At 35.7% G+C, this 18,141-nt stretch overlaps 2 protein-coding genes across 3 annotated transcripts; one reads left to right on the top strand and one right to left on the bottom strand.

The window, feature by feature from the left end:
• Nucleotides 1–313: 313 nt before the first annotated feature.
• Nucleotides 314–4,624, top strand: LOC127074616 (abscisic acid 8'-hydroxylase 1). The gene is made up of 9 exons (XM_051015947.1): nucleotides 314–813; nucleotides 1,338–1,662; nucleotides 2,035–2,184; nucleotides 2,380–2,631; nucleotides 2,756–2,842; nucleotides 2,956–3,034; nucleotides 3,174–3,280; nucleotides 3,373–3,491; nucleotides 3,572–4,624. The coding sequence occupies exons 1-9, from the start codon at nucleotides 569–571 to the stop codon at nucleotides 3,684–3,686; spliced, it is 1,479 nt and encodes a 492-aa protein (XP_050871904.1). The 5' UTR covers nucleotides 314–568; the 3' UTR covers nucleotides 3,687–4,624.
• A 33-nt stretch (nucleotides 4,625–4,657) lies between these two features.
• LOC127074615 (toMV susceptible protein tm-1(GCR26)) lies at nucleotides 4,658–17,832 on the bottom strand. Of its 2 annotated transcripts, XM_051015946.1 has the most exons (10): nucleotides 17,431–17,832; nucleotides 16,694–17,347; nucleotides 15,825–16,031; nucleotides 15,248–15,463; nucleotides 14,906–15,122; nucleotides 14,303–14,550; nucleotides 8,145–8,323; nucleotides 7,800–8,053; nucleotides 6,851–7,012; nucleotides 4,658–4,901 (listed from the first exon to the last, which is right to left on the bottom strand). In XM_051015946.1, exons 1-9 carry the CDS (start codon nucleotides 17,563–17,565, stop codon nucleotides 6,861–6,863), a joined length of 2,262 nt encoding a protein of 753 aa, XP_050871903.1. In that variant the 5' UTR covers nucleotides 17,566–17,832; the 3' UTR covers nucleotides 4,658–4,901; nucleotides 6,851–6,860. The 2 variants fall into 2 exon arrangements, with proteins under 2 accessions (XP_050871903.1, XP_050871902.1); XM_051015945.1 differs by lacking the exon at nucleotides 4,658–4,901 and having other exon boundaries at nucleotides 6,643–7,012.
• Between the last annotated feature and the right edge of the window lie 309 nt (nucleotides 17,833–18,141).

The following is an 18,141-nucleotide window of genomic DNA, read 5'->3' as shown; positions in this document are numbered from 1 at the left end:
AAGATTTTACTCTAAATTCTTACCTAAATACATAAAATCGGGCAATTTGTACAAGTTAAAACTTGATTTTAACATTTATGTTTGTATTTTAATGTTGAAATCACGCAGCCATTAACTATGATGAAAAGCTCAACTTGTATTATTTCAAGTAATGTAGCTTTCAAACAACTGTTGAATAGTGGAAGGCATTTCAATCAACATCCAAGTCTGTTGTATTACAAACCAAGTTTAGTCCATTATTTTTTAATGAAGAAATATTGAATCCAAATACTTACCGCTTTAATGATCAATATCAATTTGAAGTTCTTTTGAATAATAAAAAATCGCTTTCTTACATGACAATCTTTTTACATTAATAGTGTCTTCTAGTTACAGGAATCTTTTAAGCTTTTATACTAGCAATCTTTCGAAAGATGCTCTTCATTCTAATATTGTATAAAACAAAGCATCTCTATTTCTATATATAGCATTATTATAAGTGCTATCTAGCTGAACCATACTCAAGACCTTGTTACTTGACTTTTCTTCATAGCTATTGTTTAGAGAAAGGGTACTAATAAAATAAGAGATGTGGAATCTATTAGGGGAAGAACTAGTAATGGTGGTGCAAAACTATTATGACATAATCACTATCTTATTTCTCTCTATAGGATTAACATATTTAGCATCAAGAGCTTGGAAAAGAGCTACAAACATGAGAGAAGACATCCCTGGCCGGCTTGGATTACCTCTTATTGGTGAAACTTTCTCTTTTCTTTCGGCCACTAATAGTACAAGAGGATGCTATGATTTTGTCAGACTTAGACGATTGTGGTAAGTGATTTATTTCAATCTTGATATGTACAGAATTCAAAAATCTTCTCAAGCATATAGTGGCTGATTATTGTTTTATTGTCTAAGGCTAAACTATGTTTTCATGGTTCTATTCACTTCAATTTTTAACAAAATAGTATACTACACATGTGCAAGTTAACTGTGGAGATTTTTATACTAGCACATAATGGAATCCATTAGAAAATAATCATTAACATGTGTGTTTTCGTGAGCTCCCCTACAATTTGGGCCACCTCCCTTCGCCGTGCCAAACTGTTTGATACCTAACATAGTTCCCGAGTGTTAAGACCAAAAGGTAATTCAGTGTTTTGGTTTAAAATATGCAACTAAACAACAACCTTGATTATTATAGAGTTCTAATCCTGAATATCCTAAGTCGAATATTAGACCAAAGTGTTTTTCAGAAGACAATCATATTTGTTATAAAGTTGTACGAATTGTGATAAATAATTTGAAATACGAGCCGATGGAACACGGGTGATTTGTTGTTTTGATGCAATTAGGCACGGGAGATGGTTCAAGACAAGGCTATTTGGCAAGATTCACATATTTATTCCTAATCCAGAAGGTGCAAGGACAATATTTGCTAATGACTTTGATCTATTCAACAAGGGCTATGTAAAATCAATGGCAGATGCAGTAGGAAAGAAAAGCTTATTGTGTGTACCAGTTGAAAACCACAAAAGAATAAGGCGTCTTCTATCTGAACCATTCTCCATGACTTCCTTATCTGCATTTATCACAAAGTTTGACAAAATGTTGTGTGGAAGGCTGCAAAAGCTAGAAGAAAAGGGGAAAAGTTTTAAGGTGTTGGATTTCTCCATGAAGGTAAAATCAAAATTTTTTACTTTCCTTTTGCACACAAAATATATTGATATTATCTGAAAGCACTCAACTGTAACAGTATTTAGATGGTAACTCAATTAATCTACAACCGTAGCAACATTTAGATGGTAAATCAATCTACATTTATAAAAATAAAACTCCGACAGCATAATGGTAATTAGGTTTTTATGTCTTCATACTCACATCTCAACCCCAACTGCGGTTACATGAGCCGTAATTGACTGCAGTTTTTTGCAACATCCAAGGACTGTGGCTTCAACTACGACTATTTAAATATGAATTTCAAGTTGAAGTTATACTGAGATATGGTGTGAGTGTGATTCCTAACTCCTATGAAATGTTTGACATATAAAGATGACATTTGATGCAATGTGCGATATGCTGATGAGCATCACAGAGGATTCATTACTACGACAGATCGAGAAAGACTGCACTGCTGTCTCTGATGCCATGTTGTCCTTTCCAGTCATGATTCCAGGCACAAGATACTATAAAGGCATAATGGTATGTTTACACAAGTTTGTGATTTATTAGTTCTGGTAAATTATAGAATGGCCTACTAGGATTAAATTTGAGTGATTGAGTCAGTTATTCGCTTCCTATGAGTACCGAGTATTAAGGGAAAAAACAACAATGTAGTTTTAACTTTTTCTTTCCTGAAGTTTCATAAGTTTGAACTAAAGAATATAGCTAAAGCAGGGTCGTAAAAGGCTCATGGAGACCTTCAGAGATATCATTGTTAGACGTAGGACAGGAGAAGAGTCTCCAGGGGACTTCCTGCAGTCCATGTTGCAGAGAGACTCATTTCCAGACAGTGAAAAGCTTGATGACTCGGAAATTATGGATAATCTTTTGACATTGATAATTGCGGGACAGACTACAACAGCAGCAGCAATGATGTGGAGTGTAAAATTCCTACATGACAACAGAGATGCACAGGACATACTCAGGGTGAGATGATGATGAATGGCTCTATTATGAATTATTATAGTAAAATCATGGATCCGATAGATCTAAATTTATTATCATAATGTTCTCCCTTGCATGTTAGTATAATGTTAATCTTGACTTGCAGGACGAACAGTTGTCTTTAGCCAAAATTAAGCCAGAAGGAGCTTCACTTAATCATGAAGATATCAACAACATGCTTTACGGTTTAAAGGTTGGAATTTAGAATTAAAGAAACATTACATAACCTATAAAATCGATTACTTGTCTCCAAAATGGTACTACAGAATTACTAAAATGTCAAGAATCTCTCGGTGTTCTCTCCAGGTAGTTAAGGAAACACTAAGAATGTCCAATGTCCTATTATGGTTTCCTCGTGTTGCACTTAACGACTGTACAATTGAAGGTAAACTACTCAAATCCTTTAAAGATATTAATAGAATCAGGTTTTTCATTAGATTTAGCTTCAACTACTGGAGGGCTTTTATCATCAGTCTCTCTATTGTTCATGGTTATCTTATTAACTATACAAGTATCAACAACAGGGTATGAAATAAAGAAAGGCTGGCACGTTAACATTGATGCGACTTGTATACATTACGATTCAGATCTATTCAAGGATCCACTGAAATTTAATCCACAAAGATTTGATGTAGCTAGCTCTCTCTCTCTCTCTCCCTCTTTTTCTTTTTTCTTGACTGTTTTCTGCCACAGAAAATTATTTTTCACTAATTATATCTGCAGGAAATGCAAAAGCCCTACAGTTTTATACCTTTTGGATCAGGGCCTAGGACTTGCCTTGGGATGAATATGGCAAAAGTGACAATGTTAGTCTTTTTACACAGACTAACTAGTTGTTACACGTGAGTTTTTTCTGCCAAAAATGTCATCCTTTTATCATGAACAAACAAATGAACGGGAATTAAAAGATAGTGCTGTGTAGGTGGACCCTTGATGATTTAGATACTTGCTTAGAAAAGAAGGCACACATACCTAGACTAAGGAGTGGATGTCCAATAACGCTGAAGTCCATAAGCAAGAGCATAACAGAGGCATAGACGGGTGTTTGCATGTGAAGGCCCAAGAACAATGCAGTAGACAGCTGGGTATATGAATGTCTGCAGACTTGTGAGATTTGAGGCAAACAGCATAACAGGAGATAAATCTGCTCAAGAACTATTAATGCATAAACAAATTTCTCCACCACTTTCAAGAATTGATATTCCTAATCTATTTAGTTTGTATACTATAGATAAATATTAATTAGAGCATAGCTTAAGTTGCAACTTAATCTGGTGGTGGAGGATCATGAAACCTGTTAAAACTTGGGGGTAAATCAACACAAAGAATAAGCAGCAGCTTGTTAGAACAGTTCATGTGAGGAGAGAACCACCTTTCGGGTGTTTTGTACTGTTTGAATAAACCAATCACGTAATAACACAGTAAGGACTTCTTGTGTCTGAATATAAGGACTAACCTGCACATTAAAACTCATACACAACATCTACTACAATATTCCACAGAACAGAAAAGTACTCGTGAGTCGTACCAAGCTGAATGGCATAACTAAATGACACACTGGGATAAACTAATATAATCCAAATATTTTGACATCTAACAAACCTGAGTTTGAGTGACTTTTCTACTGCACAAATAATAAGCTACAATTTGCTTAGTGTGTTATATGTTTTCTCCAGTTAGGAAATCTCAAAGCAGGTGGACCCAACACCCAAGGAATAAAGTGGATCAACACCCTTGTCTATTATTTATGAGTAGGCCTTGTTAGAAAAGCTGTCAAAAGTAGTTAATTAAGTAACTTTCAATAAAAAGAGAAAAAAAATGTAAAGGAAAGCAGTTAAGGTGGACAATGGACTAACCAGGTTCCAAAAGTAGTTAATTAAGTAGCCTTTCTATAAACAGAGAAAGTATATGTGCATTTTAAGTTGTCTTTATCCGATTACGGGTCTAATAAATGAAATTGTTTTTCTTTCTTCTGATAATTCTAATTGTGTATGTTGAATAGTCTATGTATTGGCATTGATATATATTTTATTTTTCCTTAAGAAATCTTCCATTGTATACAAATTGGCACAATCTCATTGTGAAATACAAGTTAATCATTTTAAACTATCCAACTTGGTATCAGAGCCCTATGTTGATAATCTCGAATACCATTGCGTAGCACAGACCTCCTAAAAGTATTGAATACCATTGCGTAGCACAGACCTCCTAAAAGGCTATAGCGAGTAGTGGAGTAGCTGATACTGCAAAGACTAAAAACCAGTGTACAAAGTAAACATAAATACTTAAAAAATAGACTAATACACAAAATTAAAGAGATCATTCTAGTTAATAGTTAAAGAATCTAAAGTATAAAATAATAAAACTTAAGCAGAGAAGAAGGATAACACAATAAAACAGAAATGAACTAAATGTAGGAAGAAGAGCAAATCAATTATTTGTGAGCAAGATGTAACATTACTCTTCAAAGGGCCCAGATTGAAATTTATACCCTTAAAAAAAGACAACAGTTTTAAACAAATGTGATAGCTGTTAGCGGCCGCTATTGTTGACAACGGCTCGCGGACCAATAGCGTCGCACTGAACCCTACCACTGCTATGCTATTCCACTATAGCGTTGATATAGCGTTCTATTGACATCATTCGAGTTTGTTTTCGATCTAAGGATCTGTGGGTTATGGGCCTACCTGGCGTTATATGGAGCAACCACCTGGCTTGGCTTTGTTGCTCAAGGGGAGTCAGGTCTTGTTTGCAAGTTACAAAAATCATTTTATGGTCTAAAGCAATCGCCTTGAGCTTGGTTTGGAAAATTCAACAAGGTTATTCAGCTATTTGGCTTGATTCATCGTCAAGCTGATCATTCTGTATTTTTTAAACATTCTTTGAACAAAGTCATTTATCTGCTATGACAAGGCCATATATTTTGTTTGCAACTAGTGTTGTGACTCAATTTCTAAATTCACCTCCGATAGTCATTGGGATGTTGTAGTTCGGACTTGAGGCATATTAAAAGGTCGCCTAGGAAAGGACATGTTTATTTGGACAAAGGTCGTACCAATATTGTTGGATGTTCAGATGTTAACTGGGCAGGTGATATGAATTACAAAAGGTCTACTTCAGGGTTACTGTGTCTTGATTGGAGGAAATTTAATTTCATGGAAAAATAAAAAAGCAACTTGTTGCAAGGTCAAGTACAGAGGCAAAATATTGTGCTATGGCCGATACTACTTGGGAACTTTTATGGTTGAAGCACTTGCTAAAAGAGTTAAGATTTTGTGAACTAAGTCATATGGAACTTATGTGTGATAATCAGTCGGTATAGTATCTTTCTTCAAATCCAGTTTTTCATGAGGATTAAACATTCAAAAATTGATTGTCACTATCAGAGAGAAGACCCTTTCTGGCATCATTAAACCTCTTCAATGAGCTCAAATGATTGGTTAACTGATATTTTCACCAAATCTCTATGGAGACCTCAAGTTGATTATATATGTAACAGGTTGGATGCATATGATACATATGCTCCAGCTTGAGGGAGTGTTGAATATTTTCTATTTATTAATATTGATATAATTTGCTTATATTTTATTTTCCTTTTCATGAGAGATTCTCTCTTGTATATAAATTGGCATAACCTCATTGTAAAATACATGTTAATCATTTTAAACTACTCAACTGTGTAAAGACAATATCTATCAAAGAGATATCGCTATAGCCCAGATACTTTTGATGGAAGGTATGTCCGGTGTCCGACACCAACACGACACTGGCACACGTGATTACACTCAATTAATTCAATGTTTGATTGTAGAATATATATCATCAAGATTATCTGGCAACAAGCTGCGCCGCTACCCCTTTTTGCCATTACGGTGTCCGGGGTCTGTGTCGGTGCTTCACAAAACATGTTTGATCCACGCCACTTCATAGCTATATGTATTAGGGATCAGGATGCTTAGAAGTTTAAGATATACTATCAACAGTAAAAAGCAGTGTTGATAATTGGGTTAGGCATAAATGACAAACTAAGCCATATGTTACAAGACCCATCACTTGCACTTTATTCTTTAAACTACACCCTTCTATTTGCATCATTATTTCCAAAATTTGTATCATTTAATCCTAGATATCTAACAGATACAAGCAGACATTATTATCAATGTAGCGTACAGAACATGACATGATTAAAGTACACACATACATATTGAACCTCAATGAATAGAGATTGACTTGTATTGTTTGACTGTATTTGTGATAGCCTGTTCCACTGGTAGTCTTTCCATGCTTGAAGCCCCATAAAAACCATGGACTCCTTTGGTTCTCTTCAATATAAATTCTGCCTCTTCTGGACCAGAAATTGGGCCTGCAATTCCAGTACATTATTCTCAACTAGGACTAAAAGATGACAGATACGGACCGCAACTTTTAGACATTAAGAACAATAACAATGAACAGTAAGGTTCAATAGCTACATCACGACTTGGCCTTTCTAGCGGCTGAAATTAATTAGGAAAAAGTCCCCAACAAATTAGAAAATAGAAATTTAGCACACCAAGTAAAAACAAACACAATAATTTACGAGGTTCAGACAATTTTGCTCACAACCATGGCAACAAAATAATTTTCCATTTAACAATTACTATTACCATTCTCAATGGATCTCTCAACCAAAATACACTCGAGGAATAATTCTCACTGAAAAATCATTCAAGACAATTCCATAAATTTTCCCCACTGCGTTTGACATTTTTCACCGAAATCTTCCTGTATGAAATGCTCACGGCTCAAACGTAAGGCCTAGGGTAGGAAGATGTTTCTTTTAAACCTTCAGTAATTTGATGAATAACATTATAAACTATCACTAGACCTAGAATTTAATAGCTGACAGGAGAACACTAAATTTACATATCAAAATACATTGATGAGCATTGCTATGCTAAAACAAAATCAAACACCTCCCACGAACACTGTATAAATTATGTCTGCTATAGGATCAAATTATGCTTGGCACGTTTTGCAAAGTGATAGAAAAATAATAAAAAACAACCCACAATACTATATGGAAATACGGTGTTGATGTAGTGTTATGTGTTTATATCATTATCCTACACTAGTACACAAACAAAAAGGAATTCAGTTGATAAGCATACCCCCATGGCATAGCACAATAGTATTAGGATTGATCCTATGTGCAGCATCTGCAATAGCTTGTACAAGAACTACACTTTCATCAAGGGAAACAGCAGTTTTTGCACCTATGGAGCCTGTTGTGGTTAGACCCATATGGGCAACAATAATATCAGCGCCAACTTTAGCCATTTCAATGGCTTCACGTTGATTGAATGCATATGGAGTTGTCAAGAGCCCCAATTTATGAGCTTTTTGGATCATCTCAACTTCCAAGCTGTTTATTTAATATGAAAACGAATCATTTTGTAAGAGCTGTAACAGTCCAACTTGTGCACTGTATTGAGAAATCTTCACATAATGCCTACCTGTATCCCATGCCAGTTTCTTCAAGATTTTGCCTAAAATTACCATCAAACAACCCAACAGTTGGAAAGTTTTGTACCCCAGAGAATCCAATAGACTCCACCTGTTTAAGGAAGTGATCCATTCGTCGGAAGGGATCAGTTGCACATACACCAGCAAGAACTGGTAGCTTCTTTACCACCTGAAAACCAAAGATCAGTAATCTTAGACAGAATGAGAAATAAAGAGATGCATTGCTACCGTGACAAGGGATTTTACTATCACATAAAATTTCCAATTTATTACTCAAGATAACTGATGGAAAATATTTTATTTCCCTGTTTTATTGTTTCCATTTATTCCCATTCATTTACCTTTATTCCCCGTTAAGGAGAGAATCAATCGTAATAATTGTATTCTCCCTGTATAAGCCATCCTTTGGTTGAGGAATAATACACAACCGCTTTTACCTATTATCTTCAATATGGTATCAAGAGCACTAGGTTATTCTTACCCGACCCGCCTCACATATCCGTTTACCCCCCTATGGCGAATAACAACAACAGGCGGTCTTCTCCAGCACAGGCCTACACCGGATCCAACCATCACGAAAACAGCCGCAACCTGAGTCGGGCGTCGACCGCAGAAATGGCGGCGGCAGAGGAGATGACGGTGGCGGTGGCCGCAGAGACAAAGGTGGCCGCGGAGATGACTGTGACCGCGAAAGCAGCGGTGGTCGCGGAGATGGCATACTAGAGGAAATGTCGGTGGTCACAAACAGTGGCGATAATGACGGCAACAATAAAAACAGGAACAACATTGTTTATGGTGACAGTTATTCCAACATAGGCGGCAATGACCAAGAAGGTTCCTCATACTCCCTCAAGGTCAATATTTCTAAAATGAATGGGCCTAAACTATTCGCTTGGTATTGGATAGTAAAGGGAAGCTTGGTTTCTTAACAGGAGCAGTAGCTGAACCGGCAACATCGGCAATAGGAGATCCTCGTTACAAACAATGGAAGTCTAAAAACTCCTTGATTATTCCGTGGTTGGTAAGCTCTATGAAAACTGGAATAGCTAAGCCTTACATGTTTTTACCTTCTACAAAAGATGTGTGGGAAGCTGTTAAGGAAACATACTCTGATATTCAAAACTCCTTCTAAATTTTTGGTTTAAAATCAAAGTTATGGCATAAGAAACAGTCGCAAGAGTTAGATCTCTGCTATGATGACAATTGGAGGTGTACAGAAGACAGTGTTTTGTTTCTCAAGAGGCAAGAAAATGATCGTGTATTCATGTTTCTCGTTGGGCTTAATAAAGACCTTGATGAGGTAAGAGGTGGGATTTTAGAAAAAATACAATTGCCAACACTTCGTGAAACTTTTGCAGAAATAAGAAGGGAGGAGGCACAACAAGGAATTATGATGGGCAAGACACCACAAATCTGTGAATCTGAAAGCTCAGCTATGACTACTAGGAACCTTGACGAGGGAAAAAGGTCAGACAAAGTTCCTTGGTGTGATCACTGCAAGCGCGAATGACATGCTCGTAAAACTTGTTGGAAGCTTAAAGGCAACCCTTCTAACTGGAAGAAGAAAGGTTGTCGTGCATTTCAGACTAGTAATTTTGATCAAGGGCAGCACCCTCCTTCGACTCGGCTTCCACTCATGACGGAACAACTAGACAGACTGTACAAACTCCTCGAGTCTCCAACCTCTTCCTGCTCTATAGCAAGAAAATGTACATCTGCATTTTTTAGTGTCAGTCCCAGTCATACTTGGATAGTAGATTCAGTTGTCTCTGATCACATGATAGGTGAAACCACTTTATTCTCTTCATATAGAACATGTGCAAGTAATCAAAAAATAAAAATCGTAGATGACTCCTTTTCAACCAATGCATGTAAAGGGTCAGTTGTGACTCCAGTGTTAGCTCTTAAAAATGTTCTTCATGTCCAAACTTATCATGTTATTTAATGTCCGACAGTAAATTAGTCCAAGATATAAATTGTCAAACTAATTTTTTCCAACCTCAATGTTTTCCAGGATTTAAACTCGGGGAAGATGATTGGCAGTGCAAAAGAGAGTGGAGGACGCTACTACCTTGACATTGGATCTGCATCACAACTACCTTAAAAAACAATAAGATCCTGTTTTGAGTCTATTTCTGTTGTGAATAATAAAGATGACAATATTATGGTATGACATCTAAAATTAGGTCATCCTAGTTTTCGTTACTTAAAACACTTGTTTCCTAAGTTATTTCATAATAAGAACTTTTCTTCGTTTAAATGTGAAGCATGTGAGTTTGCAAAGCATCATTGTTCCCAATTTTCTATACAGCCTTATAAACCATCAAAATCTTTTTCTATTATTCACAATGATGTTTGAGGCCCTAACCGTACAAGTACTCTCTCAAAAATTGGTTTATCACATTTATAGATGAACATACAAGAGAAATCAGATGTTTGTTAGGCTGTGAAGAATTTTTTACAATGGTGCAGAACCAATTTCAAACAAATATCCAAGTCTTTAGAAGTCATAATGGCAAAGAATATTCTAAAAAATGGGATTGTACATCAAAGTTCATGTCCTAATACTCCTCAACAAAATGGTATTATTGAAAGGAAATATAGACATTTATTGGAGGTTGCTAGAGCTCTATTTTTTCGAATAAAGTACCAAACTATGTGTGGGACAAAGTTGTTTTAACAGTTGCGTATCTAATTAAAAGAATGCCCTCCAAAATTCTCAATTTTCAAACTCCAATTAATGTCTTCAAAGAATGTTTTCCTAGTACTCGTGTGTTAACTGATTTGACATTAAAAGAATGTCTTCTTTGTTCATGAACATAAAAATGTTGGAAAACTTGAGCCACGTGTTATAAAGTGTGTCTCTGTTGGATACTCCCCAACACAAAAAATATATAAATGTTTTGATCCAAAAAACAAGAAAATGTTTGTCACTATGGACGTTTCATTCTTTGAAAATAAAACTTTTTTTATGACACTCATCTTCAAAGGGGAGATATAAATGAAGACTCGTTTCAAATTAAAGACACGAGTTTTTAAAATAATTTATCTATGCTTGTACCACATAATTTTGAGACTTTTACATCTACACCAAAAGAAAATGGTCATGATTCTCTATCCAATCCTACTCCTGTTATGAGTAAAGAACTTTGTGAATCCGAGCCTACATTTTTTCTTATAGAAAACAATGAGAATCCTGAAAACGATGATAATGATTATCTAATTGAAATGTCACAAAATAATGAGTTACTTCAAGATAACATATTTGAATTAGGAAACATGAGTTGGAAATGGAAGGTTTTTGTGAAAAAACACCACAAAGGAAGGGACGAGTCCACATTTCAACACTGACAGGAATCTGAATCCGGGAATGATCAACCTCCTAAGAAAAGGAAAGGTAAGTCTATCTCTGTTTCTAAGAGTCATATTTTGTATCCTGATATAAATGATCCTATTGCCATTAGAAAACCTGTTAGATTCTGCACTAATCACTCCATGCCCAATTTAATATCATATCATCTATGTATGTCTTCACCTCAAAATTGTCTAGTGTAAAAATTCTAAAAAGTGTACAGGTTGCTTTAGAAATTCCAAAGTGGAGGGAAGTTGTACGTGAGGAGATGAAAGCTCTTAAAAAGAACAAAACTTGAAGTGGTACGATACTACCAGATGGCAAGAAGACAATTGGATGCAAATGGGTGTTTACTGTGAAGTATAATTCGTATGGGTCAATTGAAAGGTACAAGGCTCGCTTGGTGGCTAAAGGTTTTACTCAGACCTATAATATAGACTACTCAGAGACATTTGCTCCTGTTGCAAAATTGAACACTATCGAAATTCTTTTATCTCTTGCTGCTAACCTGGATTGGCCCTTATATCAGTTAGATGTTAAGAATGTCTTTCTTAATGGCGATCTAGAAGAAGAAGTATATATGGACATTTTTCCTAACTTTGAAAACAAATTTGGATCAAATGTATGTAAACTAAATAAGTCTTTGTATGGACTAAAGCAGTCCCCTAAAACCCGGTTTGAAAAATTCACTATGAAGAAACAAGGGTACATCCAAGGACAAGCTGACCACACCTTATTCACAAAGTTCTCCCACGATGGAAAAGTTGTTGTCCTGATTGTTTATGTTTGATGATATTGTCCATATTGGAGACGATACAACGGAAATGACAAGAGTAAAAGAGAAATTGGCAGTAGACTTAGAAATCAAGGACTTGGAATTTATGAGATATTTTTTAGGTATGGAGGTTGCTCGGTCAAAGAAATGGTATTGTAGTTTCATAAAAGAAATACATTCTAAACTTATTGAAAGAAACAGGAATGAGTGGATGTCGTCCTGCAGATACCCCTATGGATCCTAATGTTAAACTTTGGGGAGAAGGTAATGTTTTTGTTGAAAGTGGAAGATATCAAAGATTGGTTGGGAAACTGATTTACTTGTCACACATCCGACCTGATATTGCTTTCTCAGTGAGTGTAGTAAGTTAGTTTACGCATTTTCCTTTCGAGGAACATCTTGAGGCAGTCTATAGGATACTAAGATATTTGAAGGGAAATCCTGGAAAATGTTTATTTTTTATGAAGACTAGTGAAAGAGATGTGTCTATCTTCACCGATGTTGATTGGGCAGGTTCAGTCAGAGATAGAAGATCAACCTCTGGATATTGTACCTATGTTTGGGGAAATCTTGTGACATGGAGGAGTAAGAAACAAGGAGTTGTAGTAAGAAGTAGTGCAGAAATCGAGTTTAGAGTTATGTCTCAAGGTATTTGTGAAGGATTATGGATCCATAAAAGTCCTAGAAGAACTTAAGATTAAAATTGAGCTTCCATTGAAATTATACTTTGACAGTAAAACTTCTATTAGCATAGCTCATAAGCCAGTTCAACATGACAAAACCAAACATATTGAGATTGATCAACACTTCATAAAGGAGAAGTTAGATGTTGTAATCATATGTCTACCTTTCGTGACTTCAAGTCAGCAAACTGAGGATATCCTGACTAAAAGTTTGGTAAGACCTACCTTCGAGTATTTGATAAACAAGTTGGGCGCGATAGATATCTATGCACCAACTTGAGGGGAGGTGTTGGAAAATATTTTATTTTCCTGTTTTATTGTTTCAGTTTATTCTCATTCATTTACTTTTATTTTTCACTAAGGAGAGAATCAATTGTAATAATTGTATTCTCACTATATAAGTCAAACCTTTGGCTGAGGAAGAATACACAACCTCTTTTACCTATTATATTCAAGAATAACTATCAATGGTAAATAATTATTATAGCTGGATGCACCTTATCTCAAGAATTAGAATTTAATAGTTCCTTATTGTCATGAGATAACTCTCCCAAAAGCATAGGCTAATAGATGAAGTTGCACGAATAGCCTTTCACAGCAGATCTCTAACCTTACCTTTCAGGTCAATTAATGAAATTGTTAGCACTAAATGTTTAACAGTTCATATGAGAACCATATAAGTCAAACAAAATCTCTGATGCGGGTACTTATGTGGGTTCTTATATGTAAGAATCAGCTATTACCCACAGACCATTGGTGACCCTTGTCATGGACACCACGTATAAGAATGGTTCTTCCATACGAGCCAGTTCTTAAAACTTAAGGGTTCAATTGTGGGACACATCAAAATTTCTTAAGGATTCTACCATTAGAGTGAAATTTTTTATTCTTAAATTCTATTTGCAATTGTAGGACCCACTAAAAGTATGTTAGAAACCCAAACTGGGTTCTATCATAGAGATGATGCTTAGAACTTAATATTGCCAACGGTATATTGTTTGTGATGACAGACACAAAGTGTGTTCTGCTTTACCAACATTTATCCTCAAAACCCCACTATCCCCTCTGAAATCTTTCATCAACACCCTCTCCCATAGTGATGTACCGCTTTTTTTGTGGAATCACAATTACAATCATATTTGGCAACATTAAATTTTTTAGCATGCCCTACTTATCACCTATATTTAACAATAGTCTTAAACCCTGTGTATGTTCAAAATTCAAATTAAGAAGCATCTGAAAAATCAGCCACTTGGAGTGAAAAAATACTTGAACAGAAGTTAGCAATTGGACAATATTTTCAGTATCTAAGAACAAAAGTATAGAAATAAGATGTACTGGCAGAACTTCATTGGCCATGTCAAGCACAACAGCATTAGCATCGGCAAATGGTAATAACCCTGCTAATGAACCTCTCCCAGCCATTCGGAAGCGCCCTGAGTTGTACAATACTATTAAATCAACTCCTCCAGCTTCTTCACACTTTGCAGATATTCCAGTCCCAGCACCAGCTCCTATAATAGGAATTCCTTTATCTATTTGATATTTAAATTGCTGCAATATCAACTGTGTTTTCTTCAAAGTTTCTGCCAATAGAAGTGAAAATAGTAGTTGGACATAATGTCAATTGTTTATTCCAAATTCAACAGAAGCTTAACACAAAAAGAAGGTATTGTCATTGAGTAAATATTTTTTCAGGCCAACATCCAAGCACTAATTAAATTCATGGAACAATCAACACAAATAATATGGAGAAAAAGAGCAGGAAAAAGAATTCTTTATTGCAAAATGGTAGCAATTGTTGGAAACCTGGCAAAAGAATATGCATGTTTTGAAAGGCCGAACCACTAGAAAGTCATAATTTATTTACATCTAGAACTGACGTTGAGAAAATAATTGTGAACAAGAAAGACAAAATGCAAATTTAAATGAAATGAGAACCTGGTTTTGCATCTGGGAATTCATTAGGTGCATAGACAATAGCCCCAAAGCTTGATTTATTTGAAACAGAACCCAGATCCTCATGGAAGTGTTCAACAGATTCAGGAATGGCTACTTGTGGATGAGTAGAACCTTTCTTCTCATTAACCTCTAAAAACGCATCCACTAATGCACTTGCAAATTCAAGGTCATTAATATGATGGGGATACACCTTCACCTGCACAACACACAGGCTTGGACCTTAAGAAGTCTTCCTAGCAACAAGTAAAACAAAATCCTAGCAAAATTGAAACTTTACAGCTCACAATGATGTTCAACAATACTGTTAAGAAATTATAGTACCTGTCGAATATCATCAGTCTGAATAAGCCTTTGTAATTCATGAAGAAGTGTACCAGTTGCCTCTGGATCATAAAAAGGCTTACCTGGTGCATCTAAAGCAGATATACCCTTTTCAGGAAGGCAAACACAGATCTTAGATGATGAACTGTTCAGTTTATTTGCTATGAAATCAGCAAATTTCCTGTTCTCATCCACTGTTGTTCGCATGAGTGAAACCTGGAAAGAGAATCAAAGAATTTATTATATTAGCATGAAGACAAAATTAGCCATTTCAGCACGTCAAACTTATTTAGTTCCAGTGATTTATAAAATTCATTTTGAGAAGTCCAATATAAAATCACTGATATATCTTGCTTTGGTCAATGTCTCCGGATAGTGGGAGATATGTGACCCATATACTATTTGCATATTGAAAGTGAAGCAGTAACCATGGAACATATGAGTAGTTTTCAAGCAAAAACAAAAGGGAACGCTAATATACTATATGCATAATGAAAATGAAGTAGTAATCACGTATATGAGTAATTTTCAAGCAAAAACCAAATGGAGCATCCTAGTTGTGTAGTGTAGTCGTCACCTGCTTATTGTGTTCATATATATTTCTCTGCTGAAAAGTCTGTGGTATGGTATCTTTTGCTCCAAAATTTACCATGTCTAATGCTCCCACACTCAAGACCAGGGGGATTTTCTGTTCTATTATGACATCAAAACGAGAATTGTCGCAAGCCATTACGCCTCCAACTATGTAGTCTGCTACCTCTGTTGTTGTGATGTCCAAAACACCCTAAGCAAAATACATAAAATATTCAAATAGAGGAAGGAATGCATAAAGAAGACTGAAACAAGACAAACAGAAGACAGGTGATTCCACAGAGCTCGTTACAGTTCATTCTGTGTCCCATTCAATCATGGCAATGAAAGTTAAGTGTTTGCATTTCCAAAACAGTCTATTTATACCCAAATCTAAAATAAACTGAATAAATGTTGGCAACCATGAGTAAAAATGAATTTGCAATCTCATACATTTAATATCGTAATAAGCAAGTTGATCAAGCAAGCATACCCATGTGTGCACTCCCTCGGGAATGAACTATAAGCACAAAGAAAAGAAATAAAAAAGGTCATTGTTTTTGGTCCAAATTTTATATCTCAAACACATTTGACTTATTAATTTTTTTAACTCAGTTTTGCTTATATTTCATTTCAGAGGAAATATAATATAATAGATTTGACCATGCTACTCAAAATTGTTAAAACTGAAAGAAAAAAAAAGACTACGTGAGTTTATAAATTCAGAAAAGATAAACCAACTTCTAGTGCTAATCTTCCAAAGTATCTTTGCAAAGCTCCAAAGCTTTAAACAAAACAAACAACAAAATATATCACTACCAGCTAACTAAAATTACATTGTAAAATGCATATAAAGTTAGCTATACTCTAACATACCTGGATAAATCCCTCTCTAATCAAATTCTCCATGGCTCTGCCACCAACTCCAGTTGCATGAAAAACCAAGCTCTCATAACCCTCTCGATGCAACCTATCTCTAACTGCATCAACACAAGGAGTAGTAACCCCAAACATAGTTATACCAACAGTAGGCTTATCATTAACTCGAGAAGAATCACTCAAACTACGAAGCCTTCCAACAACCATCCCAGCAAAAGCAGCAGCAGCATTGGAAAAAACCACCCTACTAACACTATTGACGCCAGCCACATCAACAATGGACGGAAACAACACCAAATCTGAAGTTCCAACGTAAGGTTCCGTTTGGCCACTAGCAACAGTTGATACAATGAGCTTAGGGATCCCGAGTGGAAGAGACCTGAACGAAGATGACAACAGCGATGTACCTCCACTACCGCCAACACCGATAACGCCTGCGACACACCGATCCGAGTTAGATTTCTGTAAGAATTGTTGGAGCGCTTTGGTCATAACGGAAACAGCTTCTCCTCTGTCTTGTGGAAAAATATTGGCCTCGTTTGAATCGGTGTCGATGCAAGAGATAACATCGTTTCTTGAAACGAATGTGAAATCTGGTAACGTTTCTGGTTCGTTCGGACCGGTAGAAACATCAACCACCACAACATCTATCTGTAAAATAGGAATTTATATAACATCGATTGAAATGTGAATAAAGGAAAACGAATGATTATGAGTGTTAGTAGTAGTAGTACCTTGGGGGAAGTGTGATCGGAAAAGCGACGGAGATTGGAGCGAAGCGAATCGGAGAGATAACGGAGCTCGTGGAGCTTGGTGTCTAGGGTTCCGACGCAGAAAACGCGAAGAGTGGTGGTGTTGTGGCGTGCCATCGAAATTCAGTTGGATGGAAAGTGAAGCGATGAAACCTTTACTACTACGTACTGCTACTTTACTTGAGGCAGAGGAAGGTAAAGTAATACTAATAAGTAATTAATTCAATTCATTTTGGTGTGGTGTTAGGTGGACATGACGGTCATTCCCACTGTTGCACTCGCCGGAATTTCAACCGACACCGAAGATGACACACATCATCCCATCTATCCACCGTGGACCCTCACGTGGTAGTAGTTGGTTGCAATGTGTAGTTTTTTCTTTGGTCGTTGAAAATTATATATTTTTTATTAGAAACCTAAGTCTCACCAAATTACGCAGTTTATTTTAGCTTTAAAAAAATGAATTTTTTTTTTTGTATTTTTAAATATGGATTCTACAAAAGTGTTTTTAAAATATTACAATTTTTTTTAAATTTGTTTTTTATAAATTAAAAGATTGAATTATTTATTCTATAATATAAATATACATTATTGAAGATCAAAACATAATCAAAATCACAATTTTTTCAAAAAGTTGTATCTTAAAAACGATTTTTATGAAAAGCTATTTGAAATAGCTTCAAAATTAAGTGA

This window comes from Lathyrus oleraceus, chromosome 4, assembly GCF_024323335.1.
Source record: "Lathyrus oleraceus cultivar Zhongwan6 chromosome 4, CAAS_Psat_ZW6_1.0, whole genome shotgun sequence".
Taxonomy (NCBI): Eukaryota; Viridiplantae; Streptophyta; class Magnoliopsida; order Fabales; family Fabaceae; genus Lathyrus; species Lathyrus oleraceus.
This window is presented reverse-complemented; position numbering and strand designations above follow the sequence as displayed.